Source organism: Musca autumnalis, unplaced genomic scaffold (assembly GCF_047663935.1).
Source record: "Musca autumnalis isolate F117 unplaced genomic scaffold, ASM4766393v1 scaffold_2, whole genome shotgun sequence".
Lineage (NCBI taxonomy): Eukaryota > Metazoa > Arthropoda > Insecta > Diptera > Muscidae > Musca > Musca autumnalis.
This window is the reverse complement of record NW_027411755.1, coordinates 11,016,881-11,032,514: the sequence shown is the minus strand read 5'-3', so window position 1 is coordinate 11,032,514 and position 15,634 is coordinate 11,016,881. Positions and strand designations below refer to the sequence as shown.

At 34.3% G+C, this 15,634-nt stretch overlaps 1 protein-coding gene across 1 annotated transcript; it reads right to left on the bottom strand.

Annotated features, from left to right (window-relative positions):
• Positions 1-1,800: 1,800 nt before the first annotated feature.
• hbt (headbutt) lies at positions 1,801-13,839 on the bottom strand. Its single transcript, XM_073966921.1, has 3 exons — positions 11,469-13,839; positions 6,723-6,903; positions 1,801-6,649 (listed from the first exon to the last, which is right to left on the bottom strand). Exons 1-3 carry the CDS (start codon positions 11,914-11,916, stop codon positions 5,803-5,805), a joined length of 1,476 nt encoding a protein of 491 aa, XP_073823022.1. The 5' UTR covers positions 11,917-13,839; the 3' UTR covers positions 1,801-5,802.
• Between the last annotated feature and the right edge of the window lie 1,795 nt (positions 13,840-15,634).

Below are 15,634 nucleotides of genomic sequence, written 5' to 3'. Positions count from 1 at the left end.
TACTACGACATCAATATAGTTAAACATATCGAGATGCAGCGATTGCGTTGGCTAGGCCATATCATAAGAATGAGCGAAGATGAACCCGCTAAAAAGGCATATAAATACGGACCACTTGGCGGTGCACGCAGAATTGCCAGGCCAAGGAATAGATGGTACAAACAAGTGGATGATGAGATGAAAAGGCGCAGTATTCCAGAGTGCGAAGCAACAAATAGAGAGAAATGGAGATCTTTTCTTAGTTCGGCCTATGGAACAAATGTTCTGTAATGGACCAGCTAAGTAAGTAAGTAACTACCGTCACAATGCCGTTAATAAAGCTCATTGGGTGTTAAGTCCGTTTTTAGTAAATATGATACTAAGGTAAGGAGAATTTTAAACTCGTAGCCGGCTTTAAACACAAAACATGTCATTTAAAATTAATTGAAAAACACACTTCATATTTTTATTTTGTCGCTGTTTGGGATTGAACATTTGCAATTCTGATTTGTAACTAAACACATTAAAAACTCAGTACCACTGTTACTCATTACATAGCAATGAGTAAAATAAGTGGTTTGCCTTGTATAGTTTTAAAGGAATTACCCAATATTTTTCTGGCCATTGGTAATGTTGATTCAACTTATATGAGCTATTCGGCTCAATCGGCTCCAACATTTCTCCTAGGTAAAGTCAAGAATATTAAGAGAGCGTCGCCTCGATGGTTTAACTGCCGGATCAGATAGTTAGCGCCAATTTACAAGCCTCTTTTACCAAAAACGGGATTAAACATGGCATCCCAACCGTAGAGGCATAACGCTTATACAAAACAGTATCGCGGGTACTGTGAACGTCACGTTATCTTGCACTCGGAATAAATATGTTTTCAAAAGGGACTAAGACGTCTGTGTGTGATTGAGTCAAATTACTAGAATATATAATAACAAAGCTTAAAAAGGTCTACTTGACAAGCAACAATACTGAAATTTATCATAAATTAAAAAAAAAACTAAAATTTTCGCACAAAAAGGTGCGTCATTCGAGTCGAAACTGTATCAATTGTTTTGGCAAATTACATGTTTCTTGACGAACAATATGGAATATTCAATAATTAAATATAAATTTTAAAAAATTAAAGAAAACATTTAAAATATTCTAAATATAAGTTATTTAGGTTTAAATAAAAGTTTTATATAAATACTAAAAAAATATTTTGCAAAAAAAAATAAAAAAAAAGTATTTAAAATTAAATAGAAAAATAAATAAATTCGTTCACATTTTTGGAATGTTTTACAAATAAAGATATAACTTTGCATATGATATTCGAAGAGTCTATTTCTTATTTAATAAGTGGTAATAGTATTTGTTGTTACTCATTGTGTTTTGTAGTTTGCAACTTTGTTATAACTATTGTTTTTTTGTAATTATTATTATTATTTGTTGTGTATATAATATTATAATACTGGTTTAAGGGAATTCTTTTTTTGTATCATTATTTTCTAAATTAATAACTTAAACTAAATTTTGTATGCTATGTCATTTAAATTAATATTTTTTTCTGGGATTTTATGTGTTGGTTTTTTTGGTATAAATATATAATTTGCTTTTTAGTTTATGTTTGACTTTGGTTTAATTTAATTTTCTTTCTTTTTCATTTATTTATTTATTTTTTTTTGTGAATAATTCTCTCGATCTTGTAGATCTTTTTTAAGGAAAATTATTATTTTCTTGTATTTTTAATGAGTAACAATTTTCATTTCATTTTCAAATTATTATGAATACAATACAAAATTTTTTTACTTCTTTTTAGTTTCTCATTGATTTTGTTTGGTATTTTTATGTCTCTTTTTTGTCATTTAAAAAAATATAAATACAATTCAAACACCAATGGCTTTAAGCTAATTACATTTATAACTAAAAAATAATATGTGTGTGATGTGACCATTCAACTTAAATATATTTGCTAATTTGTTGTTATCATAATTTTTAATCTATGTTGTTTTTGTTGTTGTTAATTATTTTTTTTTATAAATACACCCTTTGCACCGATACTAAGTTTGCTTTGCTTGACTATAGGAAAAAGAAAAACTAAAAATATTCTTAGATTGTAAACTTAAAATTAACCAATTTTTTGCCTAATTTTTTAACATTAATTTTCATTTAACTAAACTAAATTTAAAGCAGCTTCATTTTTTTCTTTAATTTTTTTACTAAATTGCATTTCTTGTCTAGAGGGGAGTTTTTTTTTTTCAAAAATCAGCTACTCTTTTTTGTCTTTTATAAAATCTAATTGAAACTTAAATATAATTTAAATACTTAATAGGTTTTTTTAGTTGTTGTTGTTTTTGTTCCAATAATCATAAATATCAGACTATTATAATTTGTGTTTAATTTTTATTTTTAATACAAATAAATACTGAAGACAGAGTTATAGAGAAAAGAAGACAGAGAGAGATAGAGAGTGAAAGAGAAAATAAATTTCCTTCTTATCAAAATGTCCATGAAATTCCTAGTATTGAAAACATCGTTAAAAAACTTCACAGGAATGATTTTCAACAGTGCCCTGCCAATATATTTTTCGGCTCGATCTGAGACCTCTTTCGAACCTGATGGAGCCTTGAGAATAAAAAAGTCCAAGAGTGTACGCAAAATTACCCAACTAATATTATTAAAAAAAATCTGGAAAAATAATCTACTTTATCCAAATTATGGATAAAATTATCCAAAATTATGAACAACATTATGCATAACGTTATATATAATATTGGATAAAATAATCGAGAAATAAAAAAAAATTATCCACAATAAAAATTGCAAAATTATGGATAAAATTATCCAAAATTGAGGAAAAAATTATCTAAATTTATGGATAAAATAACACAAAATTATGGAAAGAATTATCCAAAGTCAAGGATAAAATAATACAAAATTATGAACAAAATTATCCAAATTTATGGATAAAAATTTCCAAAACTGTGGAAAAAAAATCATCCAAGTTATGGATAAAATTATGCTAAGTTAGGCATACAATTTTCCAAAATTTTCCAAAACTAGATAAAATTAAACAAAAATTACCCAAAATTAGAAAAGGAAAAAATTATCCAAATTATTGAATTTTATGCAAAAATGTGGATAATTTTATTATTAATAAAAGTTTCCAATCTTATGGATATAATTACCCAAAATTATGCTAAATTATGGATAAAATTATCCAAAACTATGGAAAAAATTATTAAAATTATGGATAAAAATAAACAAAATTATGGATAAAAAAATTATCCAAAATAATGGATAATGTTATACAAATTATCGATAAAATTATCTAACATTATGGATAATATTTATCCAAAATAATGGATGAAATTATGCAAATTTTTGAATAAAATTATTAAGAATTATGGATAAAGTTATTCTAAATTATGGATAATTATTTATCCAACATTATGGATAAAATTTACAAATTACCCATATTATGGAAAAAATTACCAAAAATTATGGATAAAATTATTTTAAAATTAATTTAGATAATGGTTAAAATTATCCAAAATTATGGATAAAACTATTGAAAAGTATGAATAAAATTTTACAAAAGTATGGATAAAATTATCCAAAATTATGGATAAAATTATCAAAAATTATGAATAAAATTATCTAAAATTATGGATAAATTTATCCAAAATTGTGGATAAATTTATTCAGATAAATGATCAAAAATTATCAAAAATTATGGATAAAATTATTCTAAATTATTGATAATTTATCCAACATTATGAATAAAATTCTACCAAAATTATGGAAAAATTATCAAAAATCATGGATAAAATTATATAAAGCTATGGATAATATTATCAAAAAATAAAGATAAAATTATTCTAAATTTTGGATAAAACTATCCAAAATTATGGAAAATTATCCCAAAAATTAGGAAAAAAAAATTGGTTAAATTACGGATTAATTATGGGCAAATTATTCAAAATTATGGAGAAAATTTCCCATATTATGGAAAAAAATTATGGATAAAATTATATTAAAATTAATTTAGATAATGGTTAAAATTATCCAAAATTATGGATAAAACTATCGAAAATTATGAATAAAATTATCCAAAATTATGGATAAAATTATGCAAAATTATGGATAAAATTATCCAAAATTATAGATAAAATTACCTAAAATTGTGGATAAATTTATTCAGATAAATGATCAAATATTATGAATAAAATTATTAAAAATTATGGATAAAGTTGTCTAAAATTCTATATAAAATGTTGTAACATTATGGATAAAATTGCTTACAACTACGGATAAAATTAACAAAAATTATGATTAAAATTATTAAAAATTATGGCTAAAATTATCCAAAATTATGTATTATATTATCCAAATTTAGTGATAAAATTATACAATATTATGGATAAAATGTTCCAAAACAATGTATAAAATTTTGCAAAACTATGGATAAAATAATCCTGGATAAAATTATCCAAAATATGGATTACAAATTATCCAAGTAACATTTTCCCAAATTATTGAAAAAATTGTCAACATTTACGGATAAATTTATTCAGAATTACGGATGAAATTATACAATATGATTCATACAATTATCCAAAATTATGGATAAAATTATCCAAAATAATGAATAAAAATATTCAAAACTATGGATAAAATTATCCAAAATTATGGATAAAATTATCCAAAATTATGAATAATATTATCCAAATTTACTGATAAATTTATACAAAATGATGGATAAAATGTTCCAAAACTATGGATAAAATAATGTTTAGGATACAAATATGGATAAAATTATCCAAAATTATGAATAAAATTTTTACAAAACTATGGATAAAATAATCCTGGATAAAATTTTCCAAAATATGGATTACAAATTATCCAACTAACATTTTCCCAAATTATTGAAAAAATTATCCAACAATTACGGATAAATTTATCCAAAATTACGGATAAAATTATCCAAAATGATTCATACAATTATCCAAAATTATGGATAAAATTATCCAAAACTATGGATAAAATGATCCGAAATTATGCGAAAAATTATCCAAAAATATGGATAAAATGATCCAAAATAATTAATAAAATTATCCAAAATTATGGATAAAATTATCCAAAATTATGGATAAAATTATCCAAAATAATGAATAAAATTATTCAAAACTATGGATAAAATTATCCAAAATAATTAATAAAATTATTCAAAACTATGGATAAAATTATCCAAAATTATGCATAAAATGATCCAAAAATATGGATAAAATTATCCAAAAATATGGATAAAATGATCCAAAATAATGAATAAAATTATCCAAAATTATGGATAAAATTGTGCAAAATTATGGATAAAATTATCCAAAACTTCTGATACAAGTTGAAAATATTATCCAGTGGGTGCACAAAATTTGCCATTCTAGTATAAAATGAACCACATTGGTGGATAACGTTATCCTCCTCGTTAATATCCTGTCTAAAACCATTTGATTTAGCAGCACCTTGAATTATAACCATTTTTTATGATTCCACCTCCATGGCCGCCACAATATTTTGAACATTAAATCTCTACTGTGAAGTTTCTCAAGTTTAATTTTGCTTCGACTCTCCCAAAATTTCTTTCTAACAACATTTCTCTCCACACTCCAATTTCTTCGATTCACTGCATTTACAGTTGTTACCGGCAGCCACTTCATCTTCTCCGTCGTCACTTAGTTGAGCCTGTTCCCTATAGGCCTGACATTGGGGACAATGTTTTTCTAGAAATTTCATGGACAAATTGAAGGTATATCGATGCAGGGTACAACGCCTTTACATTTTATATTCCACAATTTGATTGGGATTTAGGAATTGTTCACGTTGAGCTGCATCCAAGTGGGAGACGGTGCGTGACAAGGCAGAATTGGAGGAATTAACACCACCAACACCGCCGGTGCCACCAACACCAGTACCACCACTGCCGACGCCGCCACCACCGCCAATATTTGATGAGCCACTCTTGTGTTGTTTGTTGTTATTATCATGTGGCTGCGACTGATGTTGTTGTTGTTGATGATGATGATGTTGTTGTTGTTGCTGCTGCTGCTGTGATTGAGACTGATGTTGATAAATATCAGCCGAACTAATAACACCCACATTGACGCCAGCCACAACAGGTTGCTGCTGATAGCCCGAATACTGCGGCGGATACTGATGCGGTGTATGATGACTTTGATGGTGATGGTGTGACGACTGCGGCTGATGGTGATGTGTGGTGGTGCTGGTTCCATGATGACTGGGCGCATTGGCATACAAATGTTCGTTCGTTGGCTGTGGCTGTGTAGCTGCTGCACTGGTGGCCACCGATAAATGTGTACGATGTGGCTGTTCCGAGTGTACAATTGTGGGAAACTGTTGTTGATGCGAATAATCAGCACTACTGCCACCGCCCAGCCGGGCACACGAATCATCATTTAGGCCATCACAAATATCACCATCGCGACGACGATGATGTGAACTGCGTATACAGAGTTTGGTGAAGAGCCAGACACGGGCACGATACAGCAGAAAACATAGGAAATGTACCAGAAATACAAAGATGATGGCGCACACGGTGACAATAATGGCCTTGCCCGGTTTTCTCCAATCCAGCATGGGATAAATGGCTTTTTCATTTTTCCTATAAAACAAAGAGAGAGAGGGAAGGGTTATGAAGAACAGTTTTTGATGTTTGATTGATACACATGACTTACCTATCCGTACCGCCAGCCAAAAAGTAAATTCCCGTAAATATGGCGTATGCCAAACCAATGCCAGTGGTAAAGTAGACATGTCCAAGTTTAATTGGATGTCCAACAATGGCCAAATCGATAAGCATTATAACCGAATTCAAGACATGTACCATAATGTTCAATGTGTCAATCTTGTGGACTTCTGCAAAAGGAAAGAAAGGGGGGAAAAGGTTAATAACTGGTAACCATGTACGTCATATCAAAAAATAGTTTCTTCTCGTATCTAGAAAAACAGAAAAACAATGTGACAAAGTAATTACAGTTAGTCTTTGAATTATTCTATGGACATCTAAAGTGGCAATTAGCAGCATGTCAATAGGTGTGTGTGTGTGTGTAGGTCTTTGTATGCGTAAATTGCTCCTTTGTCTCCAAGTTCCGAGTATTTTTTGTCTAGGCAAATGGAATAAATGTATTGTCAGCCGGCCATTGCCAACAGAGGATTAAGTTTAAAAATAGTTTGTGTTGGTTGCATCAACCACCCTCGGTAGGTAGTGGTAGTCAATCGGTTGGTTGTTCCCGTTTGGGTGAATGAATGAGTTACTGGCATTAGAATTCTGCTTAGGTTTAAATAAAAAAATGACATTTTAATTGGATTGGACGGACTTTCTAGGAGATAATTTGTAAAATATTTCCTTGTGTGTCCAGTATAAAAGGGCAGGGGATGGATAGCAACTATCATAATATTGTAATTTATATGTAAATGTGTTGACGTTTTTTATAGGTTATGTGTTCGTAATGGGAAATTTTCAAGAACTTTGAAAGAAATATACAAATGGTTGAAGTAGATAGAAGTTACTTTGTGGGAGATTATATATATAGGTGGCTTCTAGGAATACACAGCGAAGGATGGATATTCAAATCAATATTTTCTGTAAAATTATGCACACGAAAACTTTCTAAGGGAGTAACCGATTTGGTCCATACTTTGCACATCGTAATATATCTTCGGGACATACATAGATCAAGTTCTAATATGGACCACATCGGTAGACAGGTCCCTCTCACATTATATTTCAATTTTTTTCCCAAAAGTGCCGTTTACTGCCATGTCTCCAAATTATGGATAAAATCACACAATATTATTGATAAAATTATTCAAAATGATGCTAAATTATGGTTAAAATTATCCAACTCTGTAGCTTAAATTCTGCAAAAGTTGTGGAAAAAATATCCAAATTATTGATAAAATTAACCATAATTATACCAAAAAAAAAAGTATGGATAAAATGAAATATAAATTATACAAAATTATAAATAAAATATTTAAAGTTACGGATAAAATTCTCATAACTATGGATAAAAGTTTAGAAAATTATGTATAAAATTATCCAAAATTATGGATAAAATTATGTAAAATTACCCAAAATTATGGGAAAACATTTTACAAATCATGGATAAAATTACGCTACATTACGGATAAAATTATCCAAAATTATGGTGATAATTAAGGCCCTATGCTCCCCAAGGGGTTAATTGGAAATAAAGAGAGATGATGATAATTACCCAAAGTTATGGATAAAACTTTCAAAAATTGTGCAAAATTGTCCAAATTACCCCAAAATTATGAAAAGTTATGGATAAAATTATGCATTATTATCCAAAATTGGAGATAAAATATTCAATATTATTAATAATATTATACAAAATTATCCGGGTGGCGTAGGGGATGAGAGATACCAAGGAACGGTCCTGACCGGCTTTAACATGGCAAAGTCCAGGATTTATCTTGGTTCCTCTCTCATCTCAAGTGGACACTGACCTCCCCGTGGTGTCACCTGGGGAGCTGCCTTTAACACCCGTTGAAGGTAGTGAGCTAACATGTGCCGCGCGTTCATCCATAAGAACGTTAAAAACTTGGGTTTGGGCGCCGGGCTAGTAACCCTGCCCTAGAAAAAGCAGCCTACTACGAAAAAACAAAAGAAAAACAAATCCCTCTAAAGTTGACGATCCCCGCAAACGTTTTAAGGACCATGATCTGCGAATCTGCACCCGGAATGTTCGCACTCTTTATAGAGAAGGTGCAGTTTACGCATTGGCAGATGTACTTGAAAAGTACAAGGCCGACATTACTGCCATACAGGAAAAACGATGGAACGGGAACGGCGTCACAACAACACCTAAAAGTGACGCACTGTATTATAGCTGCCATGACATAAAGCATGAGTTTGGTTGCGGATTTGTAGTTGGTCGGAGGTTAAAACACCTGGTCTCCAGCTTCACACCCGTGAATGAAAGACTTGCTACAATTCGAATAAAAGCAAAATTTTTCAACATCAGCTTTATTTACGCTCATGCTCCCACTGAAGAAAAGGACGAACAGACCAAAGATATATTTTACGAGCGCTTAGAAGAAACATATGACCTTTGCCCTGCCCATGACATTAAAATTATTCTAGGCGATTTTAATGCCAAAATTGGAAAGGAAATTATCTTTGGCCCGACAGTCGGAAAATTCAGTCTCCACAATGGAACATCTGACAATGGCATGAGGATGATAGCCTTTGCAGCGGCAAAAAACATGGTAGTTAGCAGCACCAGATTTAAACATCTCGACATCCGTAAGGGCACCTGGCTGTCTCCAGATCAGAAAAAAAGAAATCAAATTGATCACGTTGTGATAGATGGAAGACATTCATCGAGCGTGTTGGATGTGCGCTCGTTCCGAGGAGTAAACATAGACTCGGACCACTACCTAGTTGCAGCAAAGGTACGCACCCGGTTAAACGTAGCAAACAAAGTACGAACAGACACAACACGAAAGTTAGACATCGATAGGCTGCAAACACAACAGATAGCCACAGCATATTCCACTCAACTAGCCCAATTGCTTAATCAAAGCACTCCTCATCCCGATAACATATCAGCGCAATGGCAAAACATTGCCCACTCCATGCAAACAGCCGCAAAATCCATACTTGGATACCAGAGACCTCCACCAAGGAATAAATGGTATAACCAGGAGTGTCGTGCTGCTACCGAAAAAAATGCGGCATATAGAGCTACTTTACAATCAGTAGCAACGCGTAGCTCACGAGAGAGATATCGGGAGAAAAGGAGAGAAGAGAAACGCATTTTCCGCAAGAAAAAGAGAGAAATGGAAAAGAGGGAGTGTGAAAAAATCGAGATGTACAGGAGCCAGAATGAAGTTCGAAAATTCTACCAAAGAGTGAAACATCAAACTGATGGCTTTGGTACAGGCACCTCCTCCTGTAGAGACCAGCAATGTAATTTGGTAACTGATACTGATAGTGTATCCAGCGAAGACGACGAAGATACCACAGATCCAATCCCAGAAGATGGTATTGAATGTATACCGCCCAGCCAAGATGAGGTAAAAACAGCAATATATCGGCTGAAGAATAATAAGGCAGCAGGAGCCGATGGCTTACCAGCCGAGCTGTTCAAAACCGGAGGCGACACGCTGATAAGGTGTATTCATCAGCTAGTTAGCACCATCTGGCAGGAAGAACGAGTACCCGACGATTGGAACCTGAGTATCCTGTGCCCCGTCCACAAGAAGGGAGATAAGACTGTATGCTCTAACTATAGGGGCATAAGTCTACTCCCTATTGCCTACAAGATCGTGTCAGGGATATTGTGCGAACGACTAAAGCCTATGGTCAACGAGATAATTGGACCATACCAATGCGGCTTTAGACCTGTCAAGTTCACCATTGACCAGATATTTATCCTGCGGCAAATCCTGGAGAAGACCCAAGAGATGCAGATCGACACCTACCACCTTTTTGTCGATTATAAAGCAGCCTTCGACAGCCCACTACGTTCAAAGGTATTCCAGACCATGTCTGAATGACTTTACCTGACACGAGATCCTCAGTTAAAATAGGAAAGAATCTCTCCGAAGAACCTGATCCGAAAAGATGCGAAAGTTATTTAAATCTACAATTTGTCGAGCAGCCTGGGAGTGACAGGGCGAAGAGTACAGTCACATTAGATATTTTCCTTCGGAGGAGGAAGCGCCACAATTTTCAATGGATGATGTTGTGATTGTCATTAGGAACGCTAAATTATCGAAAGCGTTAAGTCCTGATGGTATCTAAATGATAATGCTGAAAGAGTTGGATGAATTCTCAAACTGTCGCTAGTGAAACCGGAAGTTCCCCAAGGCGGGGGTGATATCTCCGAAACTGTTTAACATCTACCAGTCTGAAATTCCACAACCTTTGTACAGCATAGAGTTCGTAATGTATGCAAATGATTGTATGATCTTGGCGTGGACATTTAACCTACCAATATGTCATAGACGATAAACATATTGGTAGGTTAAATGTCCATGTACAAATGTCCATGGCTGATTCAGTATAGTCCTTCCATCTGAGGTATATGCAAATATCCGCTGCTAAATCCACTGCCACACTGTTTACCCCCCGAACATATTGATCGATTGTGTCCTGATTTCGACCACTAACTTCCCCTTATCCTTCGACCACTAACTTCTATTATCCATTGCAGCGGAAGAACATACAGACTGACGGATAGTGTTTAATCGACTCTAAATTGTGATTTAATTGAAATAATATCTTAGTCGCATCTCATCATTACGAATCGAATATGAAAAAATATAAATTTCGTCACTCAGAAATCCTCATATATATTTTCCTATCTTCGGTGCGATCAGCTGATCATTAATTACTACGCTAAAAGTAGGCTATGACAAAAAATATAAAAAAGAACAATTCAACTTACCCGGATCATGAACCAGCAACCAATAACACATTGTTATAATAAAGGCATACACCGTCGCACACGTATAAATGATCCAATAGAGATAATGCAGCTTTGACTTTTTCGCTTGACGCATCAATTCGAAATCTTCCCGCTCCACCATCATACCCTGCGTCACAATCATGGCTGCCAACCATGCCTGAACCGTACAAAACAACAAACCCCAATGTGTCAAATATATCCACCATTTGGCATAATGATTTTCAAAACGTTCATCCGTTCGTCCGATGTCGAGTAGCGAACATACCAATGCAGCCAGGCAGATAATGGCCGTTATCCAACGATAGAACAGGTAGATAATACGAACTTGGGTGTTGCGCTGCCATTGACACAAATAGAAATTGTGACGATGTACATGCTCCGGAGTGACATCCGGAAAACAGCCCTTCCACAGTTTGCTCACCATCATTCTTTTACGCTGGAAATAGCTGAGATTGAATGGTATGTGATGGAACTCCTCACAGCTATCGTCGTGTTGTTGGGTCAGGGGCCGTGAGGAACAGCTTGAAATTGTCGTGGCCGTGATTTGCTGGTGTGAGGGATATTGTTGGTACGACGGTTGTTGTTGGTAGTGTTGCGGTTGTTGTTGCTGCTGATGATGCTGCTGCTGTTGATGATACTCTCCCGTTGATCCTCCCAGTTTGTGTTCCGTTGTGTGCTTGGAGTGTGGTGATCTCTTGTGATGATATGTCTCTGTACTATCGCTGTATGTTTGTTGATATGGTGGCTGCTGCTGATCGTATTTCGGCTGCAAATGACTTTGTTCGGGTGGCGGCTGTTGTTGCAGCTGTTGTGAGTGGGGGTGATGATGGTGATGCGACGACTGATGTTGATGGTGGCTGCCGCTGGCGGTCGTTTTGTGATGATAATGTCCGGTGACAGCTGATGATGGATCTGAGGGCGCTTGTGGTGGTGGCAGGTCGACGACTTGGGTATGGTACTGAGACTCGAGATGATGTGACGGCTGTGGTGTGGACGACGTTTTGCTGCTGTATTTGGGACTCCCACCTGGAGATAAATATTTCTCGCGCTGTTGTCTGGGCGAGGCTGATGACGAGTGGCGTATAGGCGACAAGCGATCAATTGGCGTAAATGGTGATAGACCAAGATCACAGGTGCTTTGTAGACTGTTGGTTCGAAGACGACGACGGCCACGTCCCACAAATTCACTATCCAAGTAGCGATCACAGTCAATAATAGGCGAAAAGCCACGAGCTCGTTGACGTGTATAGTAACCGGTTGCCGAATATCTGCCGGACTCACGTCGCCTACTTGGTGGTCGATAGGCGTAGGTTTCCGAACGTAAAGAGGCCGGTGGTGAGGGTATATAATCTATGGGCCTCGAATATGTTGACAAGTAAGGTTCGGTGCTTACCTGCAAATCGTCATCTAGGGGTGGTAGGAGAGGAGGTGGTGGTGGTGGAGCTAATGAAGCTGCTGGCGGGGTGGGAGAAGCTAACTTCAAGAGACTGCTACGAGTTTCTGCCGCTGATGTGGCTAGGAGGGGACCCGTATGAGCTGCTGCCGGTGAGATGCGACCAAAATAATTGCCACTACCGCCGCTTAGTGGTGCCAGACCGCTGCTACCACTCTGACTAAGGACTCCCGCAGCAACGCCTCCGGGTGTGCTATAGGGATAAAAACTTTCGCCAAAACTTAAGCTGTAATAACCGTTGTAACTACTGTGACCGCCCAAACCCCCGGTGGCGTGATGTTTGTAGTAACGATAGCTACGACCCAAAGGTGTATAACCTCCGCCTGATGCGCCCGTTAAAGCACCCAGGCCGCCCAGTCCTAGACCTGCAAAACCTCCGGACGATCCTCCTCCACCTAGATAACTACTGACACTACTGGCAAATGGATTGGTACTGCTGCTGCTCTTGAACAGGTGCGGCAGATGTGGTGTTGGTGGCGGTGGTGGTAGTGGAGGTGGTAGTGGTGGCTGTTGGAGATGATGATTTAGTTGGGGACTTAAAAAGGGATTATAATGATGTTGTTGTTGCTGCTGCTGTTGCAATTGCAGTTGCTGCTGCTGCAGTTGTTGTTGTTGATGTACGTAATTGTAGTTGTAATTATAGTATGTAGGTGGCGTTGTTGTATCTTGTTGTTGACAAAGTAAAGAACGATGAGCGGCTTGTTGCGCAATGTTGTTGATGTTGTGAAAACAATTGTTGTTGTAGATCTGGCTGTTACAGATGTTGTTGTTACTGTTGGCCAAATTGTAAAACGACGACGGTGATGGCGCTTGTAAAAATTGTAATTGCGGTCTGTTGATGCCACTAATTGGCTCTGGACAAAAATAAAACTGAGCGTAATCCAATGTGATGAGAATTGTGATGGTGTCTTAAAGTCGGTCGGTCGGGCAGGATGATGACAATGACAAAGTGGATGATGTTGACAAAGTTAAGGGAGTTGTTGTTGTTGTCTTCGTTGCAAATGAAATTATATTTGTAAAATGAGTTACGTGTACTTGGCTGGAACGTGACAGGATTGCGGTTTGTCGGTTGACAACTGTATTTTAGAGGGGAGTAAAATTCAAGGATGTTGACAGCTTGTATGCTATTGCTGTTGTTGTTGTTTTCGGTTGGGAATTGAGTGGTTTCAAACACAAATGTTCCCAAAAATCAAGTCTTCTAGCTAAGTTTTTAGGTTATATATCAGAAAATACTGCACAATTGGGCAATTTTTTGATTTTAATTGTAAAAAATCTGAAAAGAGAAAGAAAGAAAACCAAGTTGTTAGGAAGAGAGGCTTAAAATGGTAGCATAGAAAGGTACTGTGTTGTGTATGATTACAAAACTGAGGAAATATAATTCATACGCCCCGCAGATAAATATTTTTGTTACTAATACGCACCAGGAAAAATATTTAAAAAATGATCAGTATTATGCTGGAGGGTTTTAGAAAATATTTTCTGGTTGACTATTTGGTTGATGTTCCAAAAATTATTCTCTAAAAAATCCATGATTATTGGGTTGATGTTCCTCCAAACATATTCTAAAAAATCCACGATTATTTGCTTGATGTTCCTCGAAAAATATTCTTTAAAAACTCCACGATTATTTGTTTGATGTTCCTCGAAAAATATTCTTTAAAAAATCCACGATTATTTGTTTGATGTTCCTCGAAAAATATTCTTTAAAAAATGCACGATTATTTGTTTGATGTTCCTCGAAAAATATTCTTTAAAAAATCCACGGTTATTTGTTTGATGTTCCTCGAAAAATATTCTTAAAAAAATCCACGATTATTTGTTTGATGTTCCTCGAAAAATATTCTTTAAAAAATCCACGATTATTTGTTTGATGTTCCTCGAAAAATATTCTTTAAAAAATCCACGATTATTTGTTTGATGTTCCTCGAAAAATATTCTTTAAAAAATCCACGATTATTTGTTTGATGTTCCTCGAAAAATATTCTTTAAAAAATCCACGATTATTTGTTTGATGTTTCTCGAAAAATATTCTTTAAAAAATCCACGGTTATTTGTTTGATGTTCCTCGAAACATATTCTTTAAAAAATCCACGATTATTTGTTTGATGTTCCTCGAAAAATATTCTTTAAAAAATCCACGATTATTTGTTTGATGTTCCTCGAAAAATATTCTTTAAAAAATCCACGATTATTTGTTTGATGTTCCTCGAAAAATATTCTTTAAAAAATCCACGGTTATTTGTTTGATGTTCCTCGAAAAATATTCTTTAAAAAATCCACGATTATTTGTTTGATGTTCCTCGAAAAATATTCTTTAAAAAATCCACGATTATTTGTTTGATGTTCCTCGAAAAATATTCTTTAAAAAATCCACGATTATTTGTTTGATGTTCCTCGAAAAATATTCTTTAAAAAATCCACGATTATTTGTTTGATGTTCCTCGAAAAATATTCTTTAAAAAATCCACGATTATTTGTTTGATGTTTCTCGAAAAATATTCTTTAAAAAATCCACGGTTATTTGTTTGATGTTCCTCGAAACATATTCTTTAAAAAATCCACGATTATTTGTTTGATGTTCCTCGAAAAATATTCTTTAAAAAATCCACGATTATTTGTTTGATGTTCCTCGAAAAATATTCTTTAAAAAATCCACGATTATTTGTTTGATGTTCCTCGAAAAATATTCTTT